Source organism: Cygnus atratus, chromosome 28 (genome assembly GCF_013377495.2).
Source record: "Cygnus atratus isolate AKBS03 ecotype Queensland, Australia chromosome 28, CAtr_DNAZoo_HiC_assembly, whole genome shotgun sequence".
In the NCBI taxonomy this organism is placed as follows: Eukaryota; Metazoa; Chordata; class Aves; order Anseriformes; family Anatidae; genus Cygnus; species Cygnus atratus.
In genome coordinates, this window is record NC_066389.1 from 661,864 (window position 1) to 683,342 (window position 21,479).

The 21,479-nt window shown below is 64.0% G+C and overlaps 6 protein-coding genes across 7 annotated transcripts; 5 read left to right on the forward strand and 1 right to left on the reverse strand.

The window, feature by feature from the left end:
• Positions 1-414: 414 nt before the first annotated feature.
• On the reverse strand, positions 415-3,334 carry S100A1 (S100 calcium binding protein A1). 2 transcript variants are annotated; one of them, XM_035567415.1, is made up of 3 exons: positions 3,230-3,334; positions 809-957; positions 415-706 (listed from the first exon to the last, which is right to left on the reverse strand). In XM_035567415.1, the coding sequence occupies exons 2-3, from the start codon at positions 947-949 to the stop codon at positions 563-565; spliced, it is 285 nt and encodes a 94-aa protein (XP_035423308.1). In that variant the 5' UTR covers positions 950-957; positions 3,230-3,334; the 3' UTR covers positions 415-562. The 2 variants fall into 2 exon arrangements, with proteins under 2 accessions (XP_035423308.1, XP_035423309.1); XM_035567416.2 differs by lacking the exon at positions 3,230-3,334 and adding an exon at positions 2,731-2,826.
• Positions 3,335-4,906: 1,572 nt separating this feature from the next.
• On the forward strand, positions 4,907-6,272 carry S100A13 (S100 calcium binding protein A13). Its single transcript, XM_035567413.2, has 3 exons — positions 4,907-5,084; positions 5,451-5,627; positions 6,080-6,272. Exons 2-3 carry the CDS (start codon positions 5,475-5,477, stop codon positions 6,215-6,217), a joined length of 291 nt encoding a protein of 96 aa, XP_035423306.1. The 5' UTR covers positions 4,907-5,084; positions 5,451-5,474; the 3' UTR covers positions 6,218-6,272.
• A 5-nt stretch (positions 6,273-6,277) lies between these two features.
• Positions 6,278-9,332, forward strand: LOC118258536 (protein S100-A14-like). The gene is made up of 4 exons (XM_035567395.2): positions 6,278-6,968; positions 7,215-7,312; positions 8,636-8,782; positions 8,880-9,332. Exons 2-4 carry the CDS (start codon positions 7,280-7,282, stop codon positions 8,997-8,999), a joined length of 300 nt encoding a protein of 99 aa, XP_035423288.1. The 5' UTR covers positions 6,278-6,968; positions 7,215-7,279; the 3' UTR covers positions 9,000-9,332.
• A 4,567-nt stretch (positions 9,333-13,899) lies between these two features.
• On the forward strand, positions 13,900-14,330 carry S100A16 (S100 calcium binding protein A16). Its single transcript, XM_035567398.1, has 2 exons — positions 13,900-14,052; positions 14,166-14,330. Exons 1-2 carry the CDS (start codon positions 13,900-13,902, stop codon positions 14,328-14,330), a joined length of 318 nt encoding a protein of 105 aa, XP_035423291.1.
• Positions 14,331-15,662: 1,332 nt separating this feature from the next.
• On the forward strand, positions 15,663-18,580 carry LOC118258537 (protein S100-A4-like). The gene is made up of 3 exons (XM_035567396.2): positions 15,663-15,755; positions 17,705-17,855; positions 18,422-18,580. Exons 2-3 carry the CDS (start codon positions 17,715-17,717, stop codon positions 18,578-18,580), a joined length of 300 nt encoding a protein of 99 aa, XP_035423289.1. The 5' UTR covers positions 15,663-15,755; positions 17,705-17,714.
• A 1,643-nt stretch (positions 18,581-20,223) lies between these two features.
• LOC118258534 (protein S100-A4-like) lies at positions 20,224-21,274 on the forward strand. Its single transcript, XM_035567392.2, has 3 exons — positions 20,224-20,391; positions 20,731-20,888; positions 20,998-21,274. Exons 2-3 carry the CDS (start codon positions 20,748-20,750, stop codon positions 21,160-21,162), a joined length of 306 nt encoding a protein of 101 aa, XP_035423285.1. The 5' UTR covers positions 20,224-20,391; positions 20,731-20,747; the 3' UTR covers positions 21,163-21,274.
• The last annotated feature ends 205 nt before the right edge of the window (positions 21,275-21,479 follow it).

The window sequence follows — 21,479 nt, forward strand, 5'->3', positions numbered from 1 at the left end:
GGCCCCGGTGCCCCGGAAAGCGCCCGGTCTGGCCCCAGCGCCGGCGGACGATGGCGCTGGCGGCCCTGCGCCGGGCCGGGCGCTGCCTGGTGGCGGGGGCCGCTGGGCGAGGCGATAACGAACCGGTTCCTCCGGCCCCGCCGGGCGCCCGGACGGCGGGCAGCGAGTCCCGGCCTGCGGCTGCCCCCGGGCCCCCGTATCCCGCAGCCCCGTGTGGGCCAGGGGCACCCGACCCGGCGGTGCTGGTCCCATGGGGATCCGGGGCTGGGGCCCGGCTCCGGGGCACGGTGGAGCTGGGGACGTCCCTGGGCCCTTGGGTGAACTTGGGGGGGTTTGTCCCGGGGGGGTTTGTCCCGGGGGGTCACGGGCAGCGGGACGGGGATGGAAGTCCCAAAGGAGCTGACAACACGCCGCTGGCTGGGTCGGTGCCTTTATTGCGGAGCTGGATCCCCGTGGGATCCCCTGGGTGCGCTGGGGAGCGGGAGGTGAGGAGGGGTGGTGTGGGGGGCTCTGCGTTTTGGGGTGCCGTGGCTGGCTGCTGCGGGGCTGGGGCTGGCCCGGCTCAGGCGTTCTCCCAGAAGAAGGTGTTGCAGGCCACAGTGAGGGCGGCCACCAGGACCACATACTCCTGGAAGTCCACCTCCCCATCGCCGTTCTCATCCAGGTCCTGCATGATCTTCTCCACGGCACCTGTGTCCTTCTGGGTCTGTTGGGGGGATGACAAAGGGTGAGCCCCAGAGCTGGGGACATGTCCCAGGGCGTTGAGGAAAGGGGGAGCCCATCTCCCGCACCCCAGCACAGCCCCTACCTCCAGGAAGCAGCCCAGCTCGCTCTGCAGCAGCTCCTTCAGCTCCTTCTTGCTCAGCTTGTACTTGTCCCCCTCTTTGCCCGAGTAGTGGTGGAAGACGTTGATGAGCGTCTCCATGGCCCCTTCCAGCTGTGACGCCATGGCTCCGGCTGCAGGGGGGCACCCACTGCATTACGGTTGCCGCTGTGAGCCCCAGATTTCAGTGCCCCCCTTCTCCACCCCAGAAGCATTGCCTGCCCTGACCTTCCCAGCTTGGTGTCACAGGGCTGCGGGGTGCCCTGGTGCTCCCCCAGGCTTTATCAGGGTGCTCCTGCAGGGGGGGACCCTGGCTGCGTGCCCCCTTTATAGGGTTGAACGCCGGTGGGTGCCCGCGCTCCATCCCCAGCCCCGTGCTCACCTGAGCTCCCCGCCGCGCCAAGTGTGCCGGGCTGGGCTGGCTGGAGACGTTAAATAAGCTCCAAGCCCCCTCCCTCCGGGAGGATCCGATACCGGGGCTGGACAGTCGGGCTGGCACCGCTGGGACGCCCCGTGCTGCCTTCATGGGGATCGGGATGCGGGGACACCCCAACAGCCCCACTGCTGCCCCATGGCCTGCTCGCCCCGCACCAGAGGGATGTGCTGGAGCATCTCTCGGTGCTTACAGTGCAGGGAGCTGCTCTCGGGGGCTCCACGTCTCCCTTGTGCCAGACCTCAGGCATCCATTTTTGCCACCCCTGGGGCCAAAGCTGGCCTGGTTGCGGCCCTATGGGAAGAGCAGCAGTGGGGTGCCAGGGAAGGAGTGGGCCACGGAGCCAGCCACAGGTCGGATCCTGACCCCAGGGATGACCTGCCAGCATCCCCCATCTGTCAGCACCGCGGTGCCCTGCCGGATCCGGCCCCAGCCCTGCTCCGCGGCCGATAACAGCGTGGGTGTCCGGTGTCCTCGGAGCCAGGCGGGGGGGACTGGCGGGGGCTATCGGGTGACGCGGCGTGGGCCCACCGCTCCCCGCGCACAGAAAGGCCTCTTGTCACATCAAAAATGCCCCACAATCCCTGCCCGAAGGTTGCCTCAGCAACGGCGCGGCCAAAGAAACCAGATTCCCCGGCCGCGCTGATAATCCCAGCTCTCGTTACGGCCCAGCATCCGCGCGGCCTGGCTGTGTCCGCTGCGGCCTCCCCATCCCCACGTGTTCCCCCGGGAGCGGGGCCGGTGCCAAGCCCCCAAACGGGGGCGGCTGGGATGATCCCCCCGCTTTGTGCCCATCCGTGGGGAACCCTCCTGAGGGAGCAGGGGGGCTGCCGGGTGCTGTCACTGTGGCGTTTTTGCAAGAGCCGCGTGGTGCTGGGCTCTTTATCCCAGATTCCAACCCTCGTTCGGGGCTAATTATATCCCGCTCCCTCTGTTTCCATTTTCCATACTTCCCGTCCCATGCGTTTGGGAAATAATGCAGCCAGGGGGTCCCAAAATTGCCGACACACCCCCCAACCCTGTCTTGGTCCCATGGGGAGCCAGACCCATGGCCCTGTCCTGGGGGGTGATGGCGTGGAGGGGTGAAGGGTTTTGGGGTGAACTGCAGCATCTTTGGGGCCTGCACCTGGGGCAATTGGGGTGGCCATAAAGGGGTTCCTGGATGGAGATGGGGATCCCAGGTGGAATTGGGGGTCCCAGATGGAGATAGGGGGTCTGGATGGAGATGAGGGGCCCTGGAAGGAGCTGGGGGTCTAAGATGGAAGTGGGTGTTCCAGAGTTGGGGGTCCTGGATGGAGTTAGGGTGCCAGGATGGAAGTGGGGTTCCCAGATGGAGGTGGGGGTCTTGGATCGAGGCAGGGGGTCTGGATGAAAACTGGGGTCCTAGAAGGAAGTTGGGTTGCCAGATGGGGGTGAGGGTCCTGGAAGGAGGTGGGGGTCCCAGGCAGAGGTGGGGGACCCCAGTGTCACTCACTTGGCAGTGTCCACGCAGGGGCTGGCAGCGATGGCACCCCCGTACCCGTCTCAGCGCGGCTCGGCAGTGGGCAGGATCCGGCCGAGCCTTCTGGGAATGCCCAGCCCTGGCGCTGCGTCGCCTGCCCAGCTGCTCTGTGACGGTCCCAAGCTTAAAAATAACCCGGGCCCTGCAGCCACTGGGCATCAGCACGGCCAGGCGCTTGGAGCGAGCCGGTGGCTGTTTCACGGCCGTTTCACGGCCACTGACTCGCTCCAACCCCCGGCCATGCTGAGCTCTGTGTGCGCTCGGCCAGGCTCTGCCCCACTCTCATTAAACCCCAAACCTCCCCAGAGAGCAGGAAGCGCTGGGTGTTTCCCGAGTGGTGGGACCGCCTGGAGCCACGAACCCCGCTGCTGCGGGGACATCACATTGTGGGGGAGGTGGTCCCGGGAATGGGGACCGCAGCGGTGCCAGCCCGATGTGTCCGCACTGGCAGCTCCCCAGGACAAGCTCTTACCAAACCGGGAGCAGCGAGGGACATGCCAGGAGGTTTACACACAGCTTGGAACAGGTTTCAGCCTCTTCGACTCCCGTGCTCCACTTTGACCCAGCTAAACCAGTTGCTCCAGTTGCTGGTGCCGGGGCTGGGCTTGATCTTGTCTCTCCAACCCATTGCTGGAGTATGGAAGAGGCTTTTCCATCCCTAGAGTTTGGAAGGGGGGGAAGCTGCTGGGTGTGCACCGTGCCAGGGTCGGGGACATTGTAATGACACCAGGCATGCGGTGTGGTGGCCTTTTCTACTGTGGCCTCGATGGATGGGGTGCGTGATGAGTCCTGATACACGGTGTGGACCAGTGTTGGGCCAGTGCCCGCAGTGCCCACAGCCACTGTGACCACCCCTGGTAGAGCAGAGAGAGGTCGGGGACAGCACCCGAACACGGCGACAGGCACTAACCCCACAGCCTGCCCCGGGATGCTCGTCTTGTCCTGATAGCGCTGGGGACCCTGAGGCCATGTCACCGCTCCCTGCCTGCGCATCCATCCCATCACGGGGCCGCTGCAGTGCATGCTCCTTCCTCACCCCATCCCGGCACCCCGAATTCCAGGGGCAGCGAGTCACGGGCCCGCCTGGCTCTTGGGGCCGGTGACTCACCCCAAACCTGTCCCTGTCCCTTCGGAGCCTGACTCACCCCGGCGGTTTCCCATCCCAGTCCCCTGACGTGGGGCTCAGCGGAAGTCCCGTCCCCGTCCCCCCGTCACCCTGGGGATGGGGACGGACCGGATGGGGCTGCAGGAAGCCAATTCCTCCCTCGTGAGCTGGTGTGACGGGTGCGCGGGTGGGGACCGGGCTGCCCGGTGCTGGCCGGAGCCACCCTGTCCCCGCGGACAGGTGGAACAAATGCGTCAGGGACGGTGATGGTTGTATCACACCCTGCTCCGGGTCCCCAAAACTGAGGGTCCCGGAGGGGAAGCCCAGTTGGACTGGGCTCCCTGGGTCCATCCCTGTCCCATCCTTGCTCCCCGTCACGCTCGAAGTCACACAACTTTGAGGACAACCCCTGCTGTGCACTCCAGCAAACCTCTGCCCTGGCAGGGACGGGGCGGTGGGCAATTAGGGCCGTGCTCCTGGTGAGGACGGTCCCAACACCGCCCGTGTCCCCTCCATCCCGTGCCACCGGTGTCCCCAGTGCTGCGGCACGGGGACAGCTCGGGGGCCCCGTGGGAACGGCTGTGCTGCAGCGGACACCTGCCAGGGCTGCCATGTTATAAATACCCAGGGATTAAAGGGGAGCGCTCGGGCAATCCCAACCCCCTAATTAATTTGGATTAATTAATTTTCACAAAGCCCACTATTAATAGGGATGATGTCAGCGGGTGGCTGAGTCACAACTCTCACTCGGTGCGGGGTGAGCCCAGCCCTGGTTCTGCAGCTAGGATGAGCTGTGGCATCGGGGGACGATGGGGACAACGATGGGGACAACGTTCCTGTCCCGGGTGCATCCCCATCCCCGCCGGGGCAGGGCAGAGTATGGGATGCATTTAGGGGAGGGGACATGGCCTGCGCCCCTGGAATGATCCAGGTGATGTTCGAGCCCCAGACCCTGCGGAGCAAACATGCTCCGGGACCCTGGGGTCCCATCCTGCGTCCCCACAGCGCGGTGCGGACATGGGTTTGCAGCGAGCACTGGATTTGGGCCGCTGCCCATGCCGGGAGGGAGGAGACGGGAAGACGGGAAAACGTCGGCTGCCGGGCGGTGTCCGTGCGCCTGGCTGCAACGGGAAACCCTACACCGCGGCCGGGGGGGACAAAGCGCCGCACTCGCCCCGTATAAAGCCCCGCGGGGGTCTGCAGCCACCTGCAGCTGAGCGGGGTAAGTCGGGGTCGCTGCCTCGTCCCCATCCCGTCCCACGGCGGCGTTTGGGGCCTGTGCGGTGCCACTACTTCCTGGTGTCCTGCTGCCCTGGCTGCCTCCGACTGTGGGATGGCAGGGCTGTCCCCAAGTGGCTGTGCCCCCCCCACGCAGTGATGCTGGGGGATTGGGAGGGGGTCTTGATCCCTAGTGCGTAACGAGGCAGCCCCCAGCTGCACTGTGACTCAGCTCTGCAGGGCTGAGACTGTGCAAACTCGCTGCACCCCGGGCTGGGGAAGGGCAGGGGGTCCCTTATCCCATGCAGCCCCCTCCAGCCATCACCCCCCGGGATGCTGCACCCCCCCAACCCCCTTCTTGGCTCTGCAGCCCCCAGTCTCCCCCCCACGCGCCATGGCCACGGGCGAGCTGACTGAGCTGGAGCGGGCCATCGACACCGTTGTCACCGTCTTCTTCACCTACGCGGGGAAGGAGGGCAAGAAGGGGACGCTGACGGCCGAGGAGTTCAAGGAGCTGGTCCAGCTCCAGCTGCCCAGCCTGATGAAGGTGAGGGTCAGGGCAACGTGAGGGGGGGCAGAGGGGGGCTGGGGGGCAGCTGGGAGGGGGGGATTGGTCCCCATGGAGCCCCCAGAGCTCAGCGGCTGCTCCCAGTACCCTGGGGTTTGCCAAGGGTGGAAAAGCAAAAGTAAAAGTGGAAAGTGGATGGTGCAGGCAGGGTCCAAGCTGCTGCAGATGGAGGTGTTCTGCTGGTGGGGGAGCAGAGAGGACCGATGCTGCCTGTCTCTCTGTCTGTCTGTCTGTCCCTCCCATTACCCCTTTCTGCATCAGCCTCAGCTGGGCTGGGGGGCTCCCTGCCGTGGGGGATGCCCCTCACTTGAGCCCTGTTTGGGGACAGGGACGGAGGTGTCCCCTGGTGGTGGCAGCCCTGGCTCTTCTGTCCCCATCCTGCTCACTGGGGACCCTGTGGGAGAGCTGAGCCCCCCCTGCCCTCCCCACAGGACGTCCCCTCCCTGGAGGAGAAGATGAGGGAGCTGGACGTGAACAACGACCAGGAGCTGAAGTTCAGCGAGTACTGGCGGCTGATCGGCGAGCTGGCCAGGGCCATGCGGCGGGAGAAAGCGGAGAAGAAGAAGTGACGGGGACTGGGGGACACTTGGGTGACACGATGCTAATAAAAGAGGTTTCCCCGAGCCTGGGCATCGCTGCCGTTCTTAGCGGGAGGCCCCTGGTGCGAGCAGCCCATCTCCCTGCTGGGTCCAGCCGTGCCACGAGCAGATGGTGCCGTTCCCAAATTGCCCTGGTGCTGGTCTGGCTTGCAGGGTCCCACCCCGTACCGCACAAGCACAGCTGTGGGGTCACACAGAGCAGCCTTGATGCGTGGCAGAATGCGTGCAGGGCTGGCGTGGGGCTCAGGACCATCTCCAGCAGCGATGCTGTGATAGCTGCCGGTGGTGGCCACCTCCAGGACACCAATGTCTGTCTGCTCCAGGGTCACCTGGGGATGCGCCCCCTCGATAAACCACACGCCGGGCTCAGCATCCCCACCCGAGCCCCCGTCCCTGGCGTTCAGCTCCCACGTCCCCCAGCAAGGCTGGGTGGCGGTGCCATCCCCTCGGCGGGGTGACCGGTGCCCCGTCCCCGAGCCAGCCGGTGCCCGGTGGCCGTTCCCACGCAGCGCTGCGTGGCCGTGCCGTGCCGGATGGGGATGGGGAGCGCTCGGTGTGGCCGGGAAGGAGGCGTTTCCCAGCCCCACGCTGGCCCGGGGCCAGGCTCCGAAATGAGCCGCCTTGCACCACACCGTGCGCAGGGAGCTCCCACTCACACCTCCCTGGTATAAAACCCCAGTGCACCGCAGCCCGCTCATACCCGGGACAGCCCTCGGAGCAGGTAAGTGGCCTGGCCGCCTCCATGCGGGGGGGGGGGGTCCCCGTGCCTGGGGGTCCCACCACCTCTGCTTTGCTCCCACGCTTGGCTTTGCCACGACTTGCTGCTGGAGCAGGGACGCTCCCATCTCCGGGACATGTCCCGGCAGCTCAGCGCATCCCAGGGCGCCTTCCTTGCCCCGACGCAGAACGAGGGGAAGCCCCCCCAAAAAAGCAAGAGCTGATCCCGACTTTCTTCCCCCCCCGCCAGCTCCCCAGGACCCTGTCGGAGCAGACAGCCCCACCAAGGGACCCTCAGACCTCGCGAGGAGCAGCATGGGCCAGTGCAACTGCCGCAAGAAGCGCAAGGTCCTTGAGCGACGCCGCGGCACCGGGAGGGCCGGGAAGCCATGGGGCACAGGGGGGGACCCCATGTGTCCCCCATTCCTCAGAGCATGGGGTACCTCTGAGCAGTACGGCAGGGCTGAGGGCCACTCCCAGGATGAATTTGGGGTTTGGAGATGCTGCCCTGGGCTTGGGCACCTGGTGCCAGGGGCTTGAAAGCTTGGGGAACCCAGGCGACTTTTTCCAGCTCCCACCGAGCCGCCCAGCTCCTTGCAACCTCTCCGGGGATGCCCGATGTCAGAAAGTCTCCTGTTTCCCTCTGCTTTCAAACTGGAGGCGCCCACCCCGTGTCCCGAGGGGGCTTGCCGGGCGCTTTGCACCTGTGGAGGATTTGGGGCCGGGGCGCAGGGCTGAGGCTCTGAAGATTGCCGGTTTCTTCTTTAATGGCCATCGCCTGATGTGGTTTAAAGGTGTTTTGAGGGGAAACCACAGCGCCGGGTGAATCACCGTCGTTTCCCTTCAGATGCAGCTTCGCTTAATTAGCACGAGTGGTCGAGCAGCTGCGTCGGGCCGGGTTGCACCCCCCAGGCTGGGGCTGGGGGGCTGCAGCCCCCGTGGGATGGGAGGAGGGCGGCCACCATCCCGCCGTGCACCCGGGCACTGACTCACACCTCCATCTGCTGCTTGTGCAAAGGAGAGGAAGAACCAGTCTGGACGGCGGCGGCGGCCCCCGCGCCGTGGGTGTAGCGCCCGGAGACGCTGGGGCGGCTGGGCAGGGAGAGACGGGGGGGACAGGCCTGCCAGGGGGGTCGTTTTGGGGTGTCGTGGCTGCGTGGAAGAGTGTTGTGACCGTACGGAGGCGTATGGCGGCTGTGCGAGGGTATTGGGGGCGTGGAGGGCCTGTAAGGAGGGGTCTTACATCGGGAAGGAGGGGTCCCACATCTGCAAGGAGGGGTCCCGCACCTACAAGGAGGGGTCCCGCATCTACGAGGAGGGGTCCCACATCTGTGTGGGGGGTTCTCGCGTCTGTCCAGGGGGTCTTACAGCAGTGTGGAGAGGTCTCGCGTCTCTACAGGGGTCTCATGTCTCCACGGAAGGGTCAGCATCCATACGAGGGGTCCCACATCTGTACGAGGGGTCCCACTTCTGAACGGAGGGGTGTTGTGTTGATAAGGAACTTTATTAAATCAGCGTGGGGGGGGGGTGGAACAGCTACAGAGAGCATCAGCACATCTGCCCTGGGGTGTCCCATCCATCCCAGGGGTCCCCCATCATCCATCCTGGGGGTCCCCCATCCATCCTGGGGGTGTCCATCTGGTACCTCACTGTCTCTCCCCACCCTTGCAGGACTGCCAGGAGCTCACCAACGTGGAGCAGGCCATCGAGACCGTCATCAACCAGTTCCACTGCTACGCGGTGAAGGGGCAGAAGGAGTACCTGACCCCCAATGAGATGCGGGAGCTGGTGGTGCAGAAGCTGCCCCACTTGGGGAAGGTGAGGGCAGAGCCTGGGGACAGCGGGGGGGGTCCGGGTGGACGTGGGACCCTGCACCCCCATCACCTCCCTGATGCTTTTTCTGCCCGCCCCGCAGTGCGTCGGACCGCTGGATGAGAAGATCGAGTGCATGGGGGACCCTGATGAGGCCAAGCTGGAGTTTGGAGAGTACTGGGACATGATGGGGGACGCGGCCAAGGGCTGCCGGAGGAAGTAGAGGGCATCGGGGGACGAGAAGGCGCCCGAGGCCTCGGGCTCTGCACTGCGACGAGGTCCCGGCGGCTGCGTGGTTGCAGGTCCCCTGGCCCCGGAGCGTCGCAGCGAGAGGGACTTTGCTCCTTTCCCCTCCCCAAATCCCTTTGATGTGGGGGCTCCGGGCCAGCCCCAATGTCGCCGTTGGTGGCCTGGGCATAGTTTCTGCTCCCACCCTCCTGGACCGGGGGTACAATGCCTGCGCTGCTCAGTTTTTGGGGTGCTGCGCCTGCGCGAGGCTCCCCACCTGCCCCTGGCTGACAGCCGGGCTTGGGGCTGAGCTGGTGGCGGGTTGTTATCAGCTTGCGTCACTTGCAACCATTTTTGTATAAATTAATAAAGGAAAAATGAAAAAAAAAAAAACCACAACAAACACAGCCAGGATGGGATGACTGTTTTTCGGGGAAGAAGGGGGAGGAGGGAGGGATGGGATTGTGGCGCTGAGTGAGCATCAGTCGCTGCTGGGTTGTGCAGCCCCAGTGCGGAGCACGAGGGTGCAAAGGGTGCTGCAGGTGTGCAAGGGGTGCTGCAGGTGTGCAAGGGGTCCTACAAGTGTGCAGGGGGTGCTGCAAGTGTGCAAGGAGTGCTGCAGGCATGCACGGGGTGCTGTGGGCATGCAAGGGGTGCTGCAAATGTGCAAGAGGGTGTAACAAGTGTGCACAGGGTTGCATGTGTGTGTGCACTGCGGGTGTGCATGGAGCTGTGGGTGTGTGCACGGTGCTGTGGGTGTGCAGGTGCCCATGCAGTGGCATGGCCCATGCCCGTGGTCTCCATCTGGGGACCCCACAAGCACAGCAGGGCCGTGTCACCCGCACTGGGCACCCCAAGGGATTTGGGCATGGGGGAGCTCAGAGGAGCCCCGAAATCTCTGGGTTTGGAAAGAGCCAGGAGCTGCAGGGCCAGTGAGCAGGATCCCACCTGGGCTGGGTGAGCGTGGGATTTCCGTGTAATTGCAGCAAATTAGGAAACAGCAAATGCCACAAAGCGGTGGCTTCCTAGGACGGAGCAATTAGCACAGGCAACGAGAGCATGGAGAGTGAAGAAATGGGTTTGAGAGGGTGCAGGGCACCCACCGAGCCTGGCCATCCACCTTTCCTTGCCATGGTCCCATCCAGGTTGTATGGGACCATGGTTCCAGCTGAGCTCCATGTCCTCGGGGAGCCCATGGGCACCCCTACATGGGGACAGGGATGGGGACAGGGATGGGGACAGGCATGGGGACAGGGATGGGGTCCCTGATGGGTGCAGGGGGTGCGGGCACCATCTCCACACCTCTGTCACCGTGCACTTTGTGCTCTGGGGAGACAAAACAATGAAAAACCCCAAACCCTGGAGAAAAGTGATGAAACCTGAGGCCAGGCTGGGTGGCCGGTCCTCCCGGGCTGGCGGCCGGCACCGCCACCGCGACTCGGCCATGGCCGCCCTCTGTCTCCTCTCACCTTGGGGTGGATTTCACAACGAGAATGACTATTTATTGTTCCTGCCTTGGAAATAAATACATGGAAATTAAGCCGAGAGGTGTGGTGTGCATTTAATTAGAGACAGGAAATGTGTCAAATGGTTGGGGTGATGGGAGGGGAAAGGGGAGCCAGGGCTCCTGGGTGCTCTCCCGGCCGTGGGAGTGGGGACTCCGGGCTTCTGGTTTGGCGACCCCAGCGTGACGATGCGCTGTCGGGAGGATGGCGATTCCAGCGGCGTGAGCCATCCTTGATAAGTATCTGTTGGACCTGGAAAGTCCTTGCAGGTGGCAGAAACAGCTCAGCCCGTGCTGGTGACCCTCAGTGACTCAGCGGTGGCTGGGCATGCGTATGAGCCACGCGGCGAGCCCTGAGAAATGCAGCGGGGCTGGTGGCTGCTGTGTGCAGGGGCACATCTGGGTTATTTCGGTCCCCACAAGCCTCATTGGGCCCCCTCTGCAGCGGGTCCCATGGGGCAGAGCCTGCCAGCAAGAAGCCCAGCTGCCCCTCACCCTCCAGCTGGTGGGACGGGGGGCAGAAGAAGCTCACGGGGACAACCGGGCTGGCTGGGAACTGTCTTGTGATGGGTTTGGGTCCTACATGGCTGCTCTGAGTGCACGCACACGCCCTTGGATGCCTTGTAAAAATAAGGGCCTGGATGCAGTTGTGACATCTGCCAGGCACAGGAGGGTAATGAAAGCCCATGATTCAGAGGTGAGCTGTTTGCCTGCAGGGTCGGGGAGGGATTCCCACCCTCTTGGGATATTGCAGCAATGACACCCGAGCATCTCCAACGAGGACGGCTTTGCTTCCTTCCCCCCGAGATTAGGAAGAAGAGGGCTGAGAGCGGGGATGACACACGTACTTTTTCCGGGACTGGAGTCCCAAAGAGCAAAGGTCCCCAAAGAGCAAAGGAAAAAGCGTGGGTGGCTCCTGCCTGGGCTCTATCACCTCCTATTTTGCATCCCTAAATGTGCAGCTCCCAAAACCTCCTGTATCTAATCTGGGCATCAAATCACTGCGCCATTGCTCCGGCCGACACACAGGGGTACAATTTACTGGCCCGATTAATTATGGATGTGAGTTTACAAGCACAGCTGCCAGCACCTTATCTATCCCCGTGTATCTGGAGATGGCCGAGAGCTGGATACGGCCCTGCTTGGAGCTGGTGCTTGTGCTTCCAAGGCCCTGATGTAGCAGAGACCACAACAAGGTGCTTTCATGGCATTGCCTTCAGAATGAGCAAATTTGGTTCAAATAAATAATACTCCCCACCTTGCTAGGAACCTCTCGCACCATGCTGGGAGAAACATGGGGCTGGGCTGCAGGTGCAGCGTGCCCGGGATGGGGGGTCCTCAGGCTGGCCCCCACGCACCCACCATTGCCCCATGGCCATGGGGTGGGGGCTGCAGCCATTGCGCCCCTGCTCTGCACGGCCGGGTGTTGCAATCAGCCAGAGCTGCTTCCAGGTGAGCCCCAGCCCGGGAACGCCCTGGGAACGTCAGGGAGGGGCGGGAGCCTCTTTAAAACCCGTCTGGGCCCAGGGCATGGGTGCAAGTTGAGCGGCGAGTGGGCGGCACCGGCTCCCACTGCCTCTGCTGCCAAACGCAGTGACAGACGGACAAAGTGGGACCCGCAGACGGGGCCAGGTAAGGCGCCAAGCCCGGGATGGGAAAATCGGTGCCTGCTCCCATGGGGGGAACGTTCAGCTGGGATCCATGTTGGGACGTGCGGCCGTGGGTTGGGTGGAAATCCCCCGAGCCCTTCGGCAGCTCCGTGCATGTGGGGCTGGGGTGGAGGGGATGGAGAGATCGGCAGGGGGGGCTTGTAGGGAGCTGGCCCCCAGGAAGGGGAATTTCCCCCCTGCTGCACCAACTGCGATGCTGGAGCCATGGGCCGGGGCTGTGGGAGGAAGGAGAGGGAGCGAAGAAAGCAGAAAAGGGAACCATGGCGGCAGGAGCGGAGAAGTCGACAAGCCCCATCTTGCCCACCTGGCATCCCCATGCCCCACTGCAGTGACAATATCTCACTATGTGTCCCCCACCATGGGGACGAGGTCCCTGAGCCCCAAACTGGCCCCAGGGGTGCATGGCAGGACCGGGATGGTGCCATGAGTCAGCGGGGAAGCAGGAGCCGCAGTGCCCCGAGGACGGGCTGGGTACAGGCAGCTGGGGATGGGGGACCCCAGCGTGGGGTCTGCACCTGGGGGATGCTGGGGATGGGCGTGCTGGGGTCTGGTTAATTTGTGGTGGTATTTAATGGCCAGGGACAGGGAGGGGATGGAGATGAATGTCTATGGTGAGTGGGGATGTGATGAGCATTGCAGCTCACACCAGGGCCTGCTGCCAGCACTGAGTCCCCCCTTCTAAAGCCCATCCCCAGCCCTGGGAGTGGGTGGCATGGGGCTGTGGCACCACGGGACAACAAAGGAATGGGGACGGCTCCTGGCCACCCATCTGTGATGAGGAGCACCTCATGTCCCTTGCCACCACCCTGATGTGCCACCATCCTCAGTGTGGGGCTGAACTGGGGAGGGTGGGTGCAGAGAGAGGTGGATTTGGGGTGCAGCGGAGCCAGGCTGGAGCTGGGGACGGCACTAAGCCACCCCTTGCGGTGGCTTCCTCCAAGCCCCACGCCAGTCGGCATTGCACCCAAGGTTGGTGTAAATCAGCATCGCAAAAAGGAGCGGCAGCACCATGCCCCAGCTCGCCCTGAGCCCCTGCTCCGTGCCTTGGCTGGGGCAGGAAAGAGCCAAGGCCGGACGAGGCGAGGCAGTTCCCGTCCCCGCCTGTGTGCATCCTGCCCGGGATGCGGATGCTGGGCCCCGTGACGGTCACCGTCCCATTGGCTTCTTCCATAGGAAGGGGCTTCCTGGCTTGGAGCAGCCGGGGGGCCGCGGAGCAAGGCTCGGACGCCCCATTCGCAGGCAGGGTAGGAGCGTGGGATTTGGGGAAACCCTTGGACGATGGGGCCCTGACCTGCTTGGTAGGATGCCCCAGCCGAGAGCCCCGCCGGGGTGTTCCCGGTGCCGTGAAGCAAGAGGAAGGCCGGCCGGTAATTCCTGCCCTTGCGCCGCTGCTGTGCGCCTGCTCGCCTGCCGCTCCCAGCCCCATTCCTCCCTAATGAGCCCTGGGAACCGGGCGCCGCGGTCCGGGTGCTGCGGGGCCCCGGCGCCATAATTGCCGCCCCATCCCACGCGCGGGGGTGGCTGCCCTGGGGGGGCAGGTGGGGCAGGTGCTGCCTTTTTGGGGTGATGCAGGGAACTGGGCACCCGGCTTTGTGCCATCCCGTGGGTTCCCCTCTCATCGTGCGCCCTGATAGTACCGTGAGGCTTGCGGGTGGCCTGGTGCCCCCCGTCCTTGACAGCCTCCCCCCAACCCTGGTCCCCGCAGGTGACTGCGGGCAGCGATGGCAGACTGCACAGAGCTGGAATGGGCCATCCAGGTGCTGGTGAACAACTTCGACAAGTACTCGAGCCGCTGCTGCTGCCGGAAGCCGCGGCGCATCAGCAAGAAGGATTTCCGCAAGATGCTGAGCTGTGAGCTCAACCACATGCTGACGGTGAGGCCGGGCTGTGTGGGGACACGTGGGGGCCAGCTCCTGCCACACATCTGGGGTCCCCCCCACTTTGCACCCACCTTCGCCAGCACCAGCATCTCTGCTCTCTCCCACAGGACACCGGGAACAGGCGAGCGGCTGACAAGCTCATCTGTGACCTGGATGAGAACAAAGATGGGCGCATCAGCTTCGAGGAGTACTGGACCTTGATAGGTGGCATCGCCAGCCCCATCGCCCACATCATCCGTCAGCAGGAGCAGAGCGTCAAGCACACCAAGTAGCGGGCTGCCCTCGCCGCCCGGACCCCTGGGCTCAGCCCCTGCTTCTCCGCGGCTCCCCGCTTCTCTCCCGCTGCCAAGCCCCTGCTTGTCCCGGAGCATCCCAGCCTCCTGCGGCTTTGCCTGGGCAGGCAGAGCCTGTGTGATGGAGTGAAGGGGTGTGAGGCTGGCACGGGGGGCTCCTCCTCGCCCCATCCCTGCCCTCTTCCCCCCCCTCGGAGTGTCCCATCCTTGCTGGGATGCTGGGTGAGAAGCACAGGGAAAGGCTTCCCCGCATCTAGGACAGGAATGCTGTCTGTTCTCAGCCCTGCTGGGAGAAACCCCATCGCAACCGGCAGCCCCTCTTCCCTCGGAGCCCCCTCTCCCCGTCACCGTGTCGGGGTCTCCCTGGGGAACGGGATTGCCCCTGCCTTTCCCCCCGCCCCAGCTGGTGAAGGGTCTACCCTGCCTGCTCCTTCGGGCTCGGTGCGCCTGGGCAAGGCCGTGCGGTTATTTATTGCAGCAATAAAGTTTGGAGGAGCAGCGGGGTCACGCTGAGGCTGGCCTTGTGGGGATGGGTTGGGGGGTGGGGGGACGGAGGGTGGGGTCTGCCCTGCTCCTTGTCACCCAATAATACCCAATTTGGCTCGCCCGGTGCCTGGGGCTGAGCGCACCACCGCGAGGTGTCAGCAGACACCGCAACACCCCGGCACCCCCGGCGTGTCCGTCGGGTGCTGCCACCGTGCGTCCCCATGCGGGTCCCCGAGCAGCCTCGGATCACAGCACCCCCAAATGTGCACCCCAAGGCCACGGCCACCCGGGGACTCCCAGTCCCGCGCTGCGTCTGGGTGCAGCGCACCCCCCGCTGGGGACGGGGACGGGCTCGGTGGCGCTGCGCACACAGGGCCATCCGTGCTGACATCGCTCTGTGACGCCCACAGCGCTGGCGAGGAGCCCGAGCCCTGTGCCTGCTGGGGATTTTCCACCGGGAGGGGATTTGGCTGCAGGGCTGCGAGTGTGGAGGTGGCCTCTGAGCTCCCCTGGGGGTGTCCCCACGTCCCCCCCGGGTCCTACAGCATGTGGGGTGGCAGCGCCTCAGAGCCAGGACCCCCGTTCCCATCCAGCCCCCTGCTCCCCTGGGCATCGCCAGTTCCCACCTCCTCCCTGTCCCCCCACAATGCAGCTCCCCCCCCCGCTTGCCACACGGGACTGGGGTCCCGGGGGGGTGGGTTTGGGGTACTCCGTGGGAGCCGTTGCCATCGGGCAGGGCCGGGGCTGAGTCACGGTGCAGGAATCCTGCTGGGGCGAGGGCAGGGCCATGACTCACTGTGCTGGTTGCGGGGCTGGGCTGGGAGCCGTGCCCGGCTGCCTGCACGGGATCCCAGCGCCACAGCGGGGTGGGGGGCATCCAGCCCCCGACAACCCCGTTCCGGAGGCAGACAGGCTGCGGTGCGTAGTTAGGGATGTCCCCCCAGCTTCATGGATGCTTCCCTGCGTGGGCAGGGGTGCTTTGCGCACGACAGCTGCACCCCGGGGTGCTCCTCCTGGAAAGCCCCGGGTGCTTTGCGTGGCACCATACGGCAGGCGGGGAGAGGAACGATGAGGACGGGGCTGCCAGGCTCCGCAGCTGGTCCCCATTTAGGGGCCACACTCCCGTCCCCATGTCCCCAGCAGCATCAGCTGCGGGCAGCCTGAGCCTGTTGCTCCCCCAGCTTTGGGGTTCCCCAGCGTCGAGGCACCCATGGGTGGCAGGAGGGTCCTGGGGGGGTGAAGCTGACCCTGAGCACACACACCCACACCCACCAGGAACTCCTCAGCTCCAGCTCTGCCAGCCCCGGGCACTGGGTGCGTGCCCCAGGCCACCGCCGGGCGAGGTGCCAGCGCAGGTGGCTGCGGTTCTCGTCCCTCCTTTGGAAATCAGGGCTTGGCTGGATCCGTCCTCCTGCCCCCGGGTGGCCAGGGCCTGTCCCCAGCATGTTTTGGGGTCTGTGGGACCCACCCTGTTTCCCTCAGGGACAAGCACTGCCAGGCTGTCACAAAGGTTGGCACAGCCCTAAAGGTTTGCAAGACTCCAGAAAAAGCCCCAAATGTGTGTTCCCTGCAGTCCTCTCCAGCCACCAAATCTCTGGGAGGAGGAAGACTTCCAGAGCTCAGCAGAAGGCATCCAGGAGGACCCCAGAAGGCAAAAAGCCCCCCAGAAGGACTACAATGGAGGAGGAGGATGGCTGGGGGCATCCTAGGGCTGTCCCCTCCTAAGTCCCCACCCCTGGTGGCAGGGCTGGGAGAAAAGCCCAGGCTGTGGGGACACCACCGGTGACATCTCCTGGCCAGCACCCAGAGCAGGGAAAAGCCTCCCCTTCCCCGTGCCAAGAGCCGTATGGGCTGCAGGAGCTCTGCACAGCCCCCCGAGCAGACCACCGCCGCTGTAACCTTGCGCAAGCACTCGGGGCAGGGGGGTGACAAGTGCCAGCTGAGCTGGAGGAGCTGCCCAGCTCCATGAGGTGGGCGCAGGGATGATGGGGCTGAGCCCCACCAGCACCCTCACATCTTTCCCCACTTCCCAGAGAGATGTGAGGCTGGGGCTGGGCTCGCTGCCCCCCAAAATGGGCTCCCCATCTGCCCAGGCCACCCGGCTGCGGTGATGCCCACCTGTGCGGCGCCGTCCCTGACCCTGCTGTCCTCCCCGCACGCTGATGGAGGACCTGGAGGGTGAGGAGGACAACGCGGTGGACTTCAGGCGGTCCTCTGGTTTCTTGGGCTGTCTCAGCGTGCTCTGCAGTGACATCTGGGCTGATGCTTCCTGCCCCGCTGAGCCTCAGCCTGTGGTATGGATAAAACCGCTGCCGCCTCCCTAGTCCCCAGTTCATTTGTGCTGGTTTGTGCTGGGGAGACTGGGGCCACTGAGCAAGTGCCCAGAGAGCTGGTGGCAGCGGTGGCTTAGTGGGGACATGGGCTGGCACCCCACTTCTTGTGCTGACCCTGTGGGGTGCCCATCCCTCCGCTTGCTCCTTGGCCCCCAGCAGCACCCCCTAAGCACCTCTCACTAATGGCATCACGCGGTTCGTTAGGCAAAAATGAGGTGTGGGTGAAACCTCTGGCTGGGAAAGCCCCGAGGCGAGGGGCTGTGCTGGGCAGAGCCCTCCAGATGGGCTATAAACACCTGGCATGTGGTGGCTGCAGCACCCCAGCAGCTAGAGCACCCCGGCGACTACAGCACTGACCCCGGTGAGCCCCGTTGTGCCCCAAATTTGCCCTCCCGATTAAATTCACCCAGCGGTTGCTGCACCCCAAAACGGTCCCCTGAGAGGTGCCAGCATCCCAGGTGGATTCGGACAGGGTGGGTGGGGGTCGGGTCCTCATCACCCCCTGACGCTGTCCCCGGGGCTGTCCCCACGCAGGAGGCTGGAGATGGCGTGTCCCCTGGAGCAGGCGCTGGCTGTGATGGTCACCACCTTCCACAAGTACTCGGGGAAGGAGGGCGACAAGTACAAGCTGAGCAAGGCCGAGCTGAAGGAGCTGCTCAACAGGGAGCTGCCCAGCTTCGGAAGCGTAAGTGGTCTTGGGGACACGGCACTGCCCAGCCCTATGGTGCCCGGGCATTGTACCAGCCCCGGGGCTTCCCATGGAGCACGGGGCAGGCCTAGGTGGTCTCTGAGTTCCCCCAAAGCCCACCCCATGGATGCAGCCCCATGCTCCAGGGACCTGGGCTGGAGCAGGCTCAGAGCAAGGGGAAACTTGGCCTTGCTTACACCCACTGAATATTTTCATTGGCAAAGTTGTGCTCCGATTTCAATGTTTTTCTCCCTTTTTTTTTTTTTTTTTTAAATTTTTATTTTCCACTTCCCTTTCTGGCCTGTGGTTTAAATTGGAGGGGGGTGGAGGCACCGCTTATTAACAAAGCTTCTCAGCGAGGCAGAGGCGGATTTGCTGCACACCTCGGGTCCCAGGGGAGCCACCTGCACCTCTGCGTGCCACCTCCTTCTGACAACAAAGAGAAAACCCTCCTGCAAACAGCCGGGAGGAAACTAGAGTCTTTTGCATCCTTCCTTCCCCACCTGTACGCCCCAGACCCGCTCACCCCCCCCCACACACACACACTTTCTCCCCCTTCACAGAAGCAAATGGACGAAGGGGAGTTCAGGAGGCTTGTCAACGACCTGGACCACGACAAGGACAGCGAGGTGGACTTCAAGGAGTTCGCCTGCTTCCTGGCCTGTGTGGCCATGGGCTTCAATGAGTTCTTCAAGGACGCCAAGCAGCCCCGCAAGAAGTGACCCTGGTGCCGCTGATGGTGGTTTTTTAATAAAAGCCTCCCCAAAGCCTCAGCAGGGCTGTGCGTTGCGGGTGACTCATGCCTTCCCCCAGCCCGTCCTTCCCTCCGTGGGATTTTCCATGGTGCAGCTCAGCCCCAGGAGGCCTTTTTGGAAAAGTCTGAGCAAAACAGCTCCAAACCGCCTCCAGGTGAGGCGCTGAGATATCCCCCCCCCAATTGTCCCTGCTGTCCCAGGGGAGAGGTTTGGTGCACATTTGGCCCCAAACAGGAGCTTCCTGAGCCGTGCAGGGCTCGTGGTCTGGCACGAGCTGCCCTGGGCAATGCAGATTTGGGGGGAGAGAAAGCTGGAGTGGAGGAACTGGGCAGGAACACACAAGGTCCGTGCCAGGAACAAAGCCCAGAGCAGGCCCTGGTGCCTGTGCAGGTGGAGATGAACCACGGCTGGGTGGCTGCAGGAGCCCCCTGGGACAAGGACGAGCCCACCCTGGGGGGCGGCATTGCAGGGGGTGGGCCTGAGCCACTCACTTTGCTGCAGGGTTGTGGACAAGCGGCAGCACCCTGGGCATGCCAGGCTGCGATACCGGGCGGGCAGGATGGGGCTGGATGGGGCTGGCCCCCCCGCAGGCATGGCAAGTCCAGGCTGGTTTGCAGGAAGCATCGCAGCTGCTTCCAGCCATCCCCAGCACCCCAAAACCCTGCAGAAAGCACCCTGGGTCCAAAAATCCATTGCAAAGCATTGCATGGAAGAGCATGGCCCTTTCACAGCCTCTCACTAAGCCCCCAAATCCTTCCTGAGCCCCCAAATCATTGAACCCCCCTGCCTCATTCCTCACCAAGTCCCCCAAAACCTTACCAAACCCACCAGCAGGTTCAGCCTTTGCTCATCCCCTTCCCAGGGTCTTTATAACAAGCCCCCAGCGGCTTCCGCCCCCTCTGAGTAATCTGCACCAGTTTGCACCTGCTCCTTAATGGGGAGATGAGGTTCAGGCTTGGGGGTTTCTTTTCCCAAAATGGTTTTTTGAGGAAGCGCCCGACCCCAGGAGATGCTGTGTGGCGTTGGCCAAGGTTTTGTGTCCCAGGGTCTCGTACCCTGGTTTTCTCACTCCGGTCCCTGCAGTGCCAGGTGCCACCGTCCCCAGTGTGGTGCCGGGGACCCTAGGGGTGGTGTCAGCCCTCCTGTGTCTCAGCGGGGGGCCGGCTCATCCCAGGGCTGGGCTGTGCAACCCACAGGCTCCTGGCTGTCCCCGTGGCTCCTCGGCACGTGCACGGGACACGCAGGCACCGAAATAGCGCTCCGTTACACAATGGGGCGGCGTGCTGCGCTGGCCTCACCACTAGGAAACAGAAATCACTTGCAGATGACTTGAGTTGAAAACAGAAAAAAAAAAAAAAAAAAAAAGGAAAAAAAGAAAAGCCAAGCCCAAAGCCTCGGACAAACCCTGCTTGGTCTCGTGCAGCTCCGGACACCCCTGGGATACTGCCAAACCCTTTGTGCACGGCTTCTCATCCCCCACCAGCCTGCGACTTTGTCCAGGTTGTCCCAATCCATCCTCAGGGGCACATTTTCCTCTTTCTAACCCAAACCAGCCCCTTGGCGGATCACAGGGAGGAGGGTTTTGGGGGGGGCCGGGGCTGCCCCTGGGGTTTCCTCTCCTCCTCCTGCAGCCAACGTGCGGCCAGGCGCCGCAGCAGCATTGGTGCCTGCTCATCCGCACGGCGAGGGGGGGGCCAGGCGGGGCTATAAATGCGGTGCCTTCCCGCCGCCTCGCTCCCACCCTGCCCCTCCTCGGCTGCTTTGCGTTCAAGCTCTTGGTGAGTTGTTTTTTCCTGCGATGCTCCGGCCTCCCTCACCCTGCCGTCCCTCCAGATGTTGCCTTCCAGATGCGTCTCCCTCGACCCCCCAACGCTGACCCCCCCGGCTGAGCTCAGGGGCCACGTTTCCCCTCCGAAAGCTGCTGCCCACACCCCCGGCGTTGCTTTCTTCCCCTCGGGCATGGCTTTTTGCGGGGTTGCTCAGCACCGGTCCCAGGCGGCAACGCCCAGCCCAGCCGTTAGCGGGCAGGTGAAATTCGGGAGGAAATGGTGATGCACAGGGCGTGCCTGGGGACACCGCGCTCTGTCCTCACCTGCTCCTGCAATCGGTGCCTCCAGGCTTGTTGGTGTCCCCCATGGCATGTCCCTTGGAGCAGGCGCTGGCCGTGATGGTCACCACCTTCCACAAGTACTCGGGGAAGGAGGGCGACAAGTACAAGCTGAGCAAGGCCGAGCTGAAGGAGCTGCTCACCAAGGAGCTGCCCAGCTTCATCAGTGTAAGTGCGGGGCTGCTGCACCAGGGCCGGGGGTGCCACGTCCTGGAGACCCTGGGGATGTGTCCCTTGATGCAAAAACCTCATTTTGACCCCTCTTCCCACCGGGCAGAAACAAACAGACGAGGCTGGCTTCCAGAAGCTGATGAGCAACCTGGACAGCAACAGGGACAACGAGGTGGACTTCCACGAGTACGCCACCTTCCTGGCCTGCGTGGCCATGATGTGCAACGAGTTCTTCCAGGGCTACCCCGACAAGGTGCCACGCAAGAAGTGAGCACGGGGACCCCGGCTGGGGCCGCAGCGCGCCCCCCTGCACCCTCTGACCCCCCCCAGCACCCTCCCGCCACGGTCCCGATGCTCTTTCAATAAAAATTGCTTTAAACCAAGCCCTCCGTGTGTTTGGCAAGGGGGGGGGTCTTGCTCTTGGGGCAGCGCACAGTCGTGCGCAGAAAGCCCCTGTTGCACGTTGCGGGCGTTGGACGATGCCCTGGAGCAAGGAGCGCTTTGGAGGTGGATTTTGGCATGGGATTTTCGGCAGCGTGGGCACTCCATTCCTGCGAGCCCTCGCACACTGCCTGCGGGCGCGTCCCT

Bases quoted from the DNA above. Each gene is read 5' to 3' on its own strand.
- S100A1 (XM_035567415.1), bottom strand. From the start codon at position 949: ATGGCGTCACAGCTGGAAGGGGCCATGGAGACGCTCATCAACGTCTTC. The intron at 707-808 runs GTAGGGGCTGTG...TCCCCCCAACAG, and splicing joins AGCTGGGCTGCTTCCTGGAG to ACCCAGAAGGACACAGGTGC.
- S100A13 (XM_035567413.2), top strand. From the start codon at position 5,475: ATGGCCACGGGCGAGCTGACTGAGCTGGAGCGGGCCATCGACACCGTT. The intron at 5,628-6,079 runs GTGAGGGTCAGG...CCCTCCCCACAG, and splicing joins AGCTGCCCAGCCTGATGAAG to GACGTCCCCTCCCTGGAGGA.
- LOC118258536 (XM_035567395.2), top strand. From the start codon at position 7,280: ATGGGCCAGTGCAACTGCCGCAAGAAGCGCAAG. The intron at 7,313-8,635 runs GTCCTTGAGCGA...CCACCCTTGCAG, and splicing joins ACTGCCGCAAGAAGCGCAAG to GACTGCCAGGAGCTCACCAA. The intron at 8,783-8,879 runs GTGAGGGCAGAG...CCCGCCCCGCAG, and splicing joins AGCTGCCCCACTTGGGGAAG to TGCGTCGGACCGCTGGATGA.
- S100A16 (XM_035567398.1), top strand. From the start codon at position 13,900: ATGGCAGACTGCACAGAGCTGGAATGGGCCATCCAGGTGCTGGTGAAC. The intron at 14,053-14,165 runs GTGAGGCCGGGC...TCTCTCCCACAG, and splicing joins AGCTCAACCACATGCTGACG to GACACCGGGAACAGGCGAGC.
- LOC118258537 (XM_035567396.2), top strand. From the start codon at position 17,715: ATGGCGTGTCCCCTGGAGCAGGCGCTGGCTGTGATGGTCACCACCTTC. The intron at 17,856-18,421 runs GTAAGTGGTCTT...CCCCCTTCACAG, and splicing joins AGCTGCCCAGCTTCGGAAGC to AAGCAAATGGACGAAGGGGA.
- LOC118258534 (XM_035567392.2), top strand. From the start codon at position 20,748: ATGGCATGTCCCTTGGAGCAGGCGCTGGCCGTGATGGTCACCACCTTC. The intron at 20,889-20,997 runs GTAAGTGCGGGG...CCCACCGGGCAG, and splicing joins AGCTGCCCAGCTTCATCAGT to AAACAAACAGACGAGGCTGG.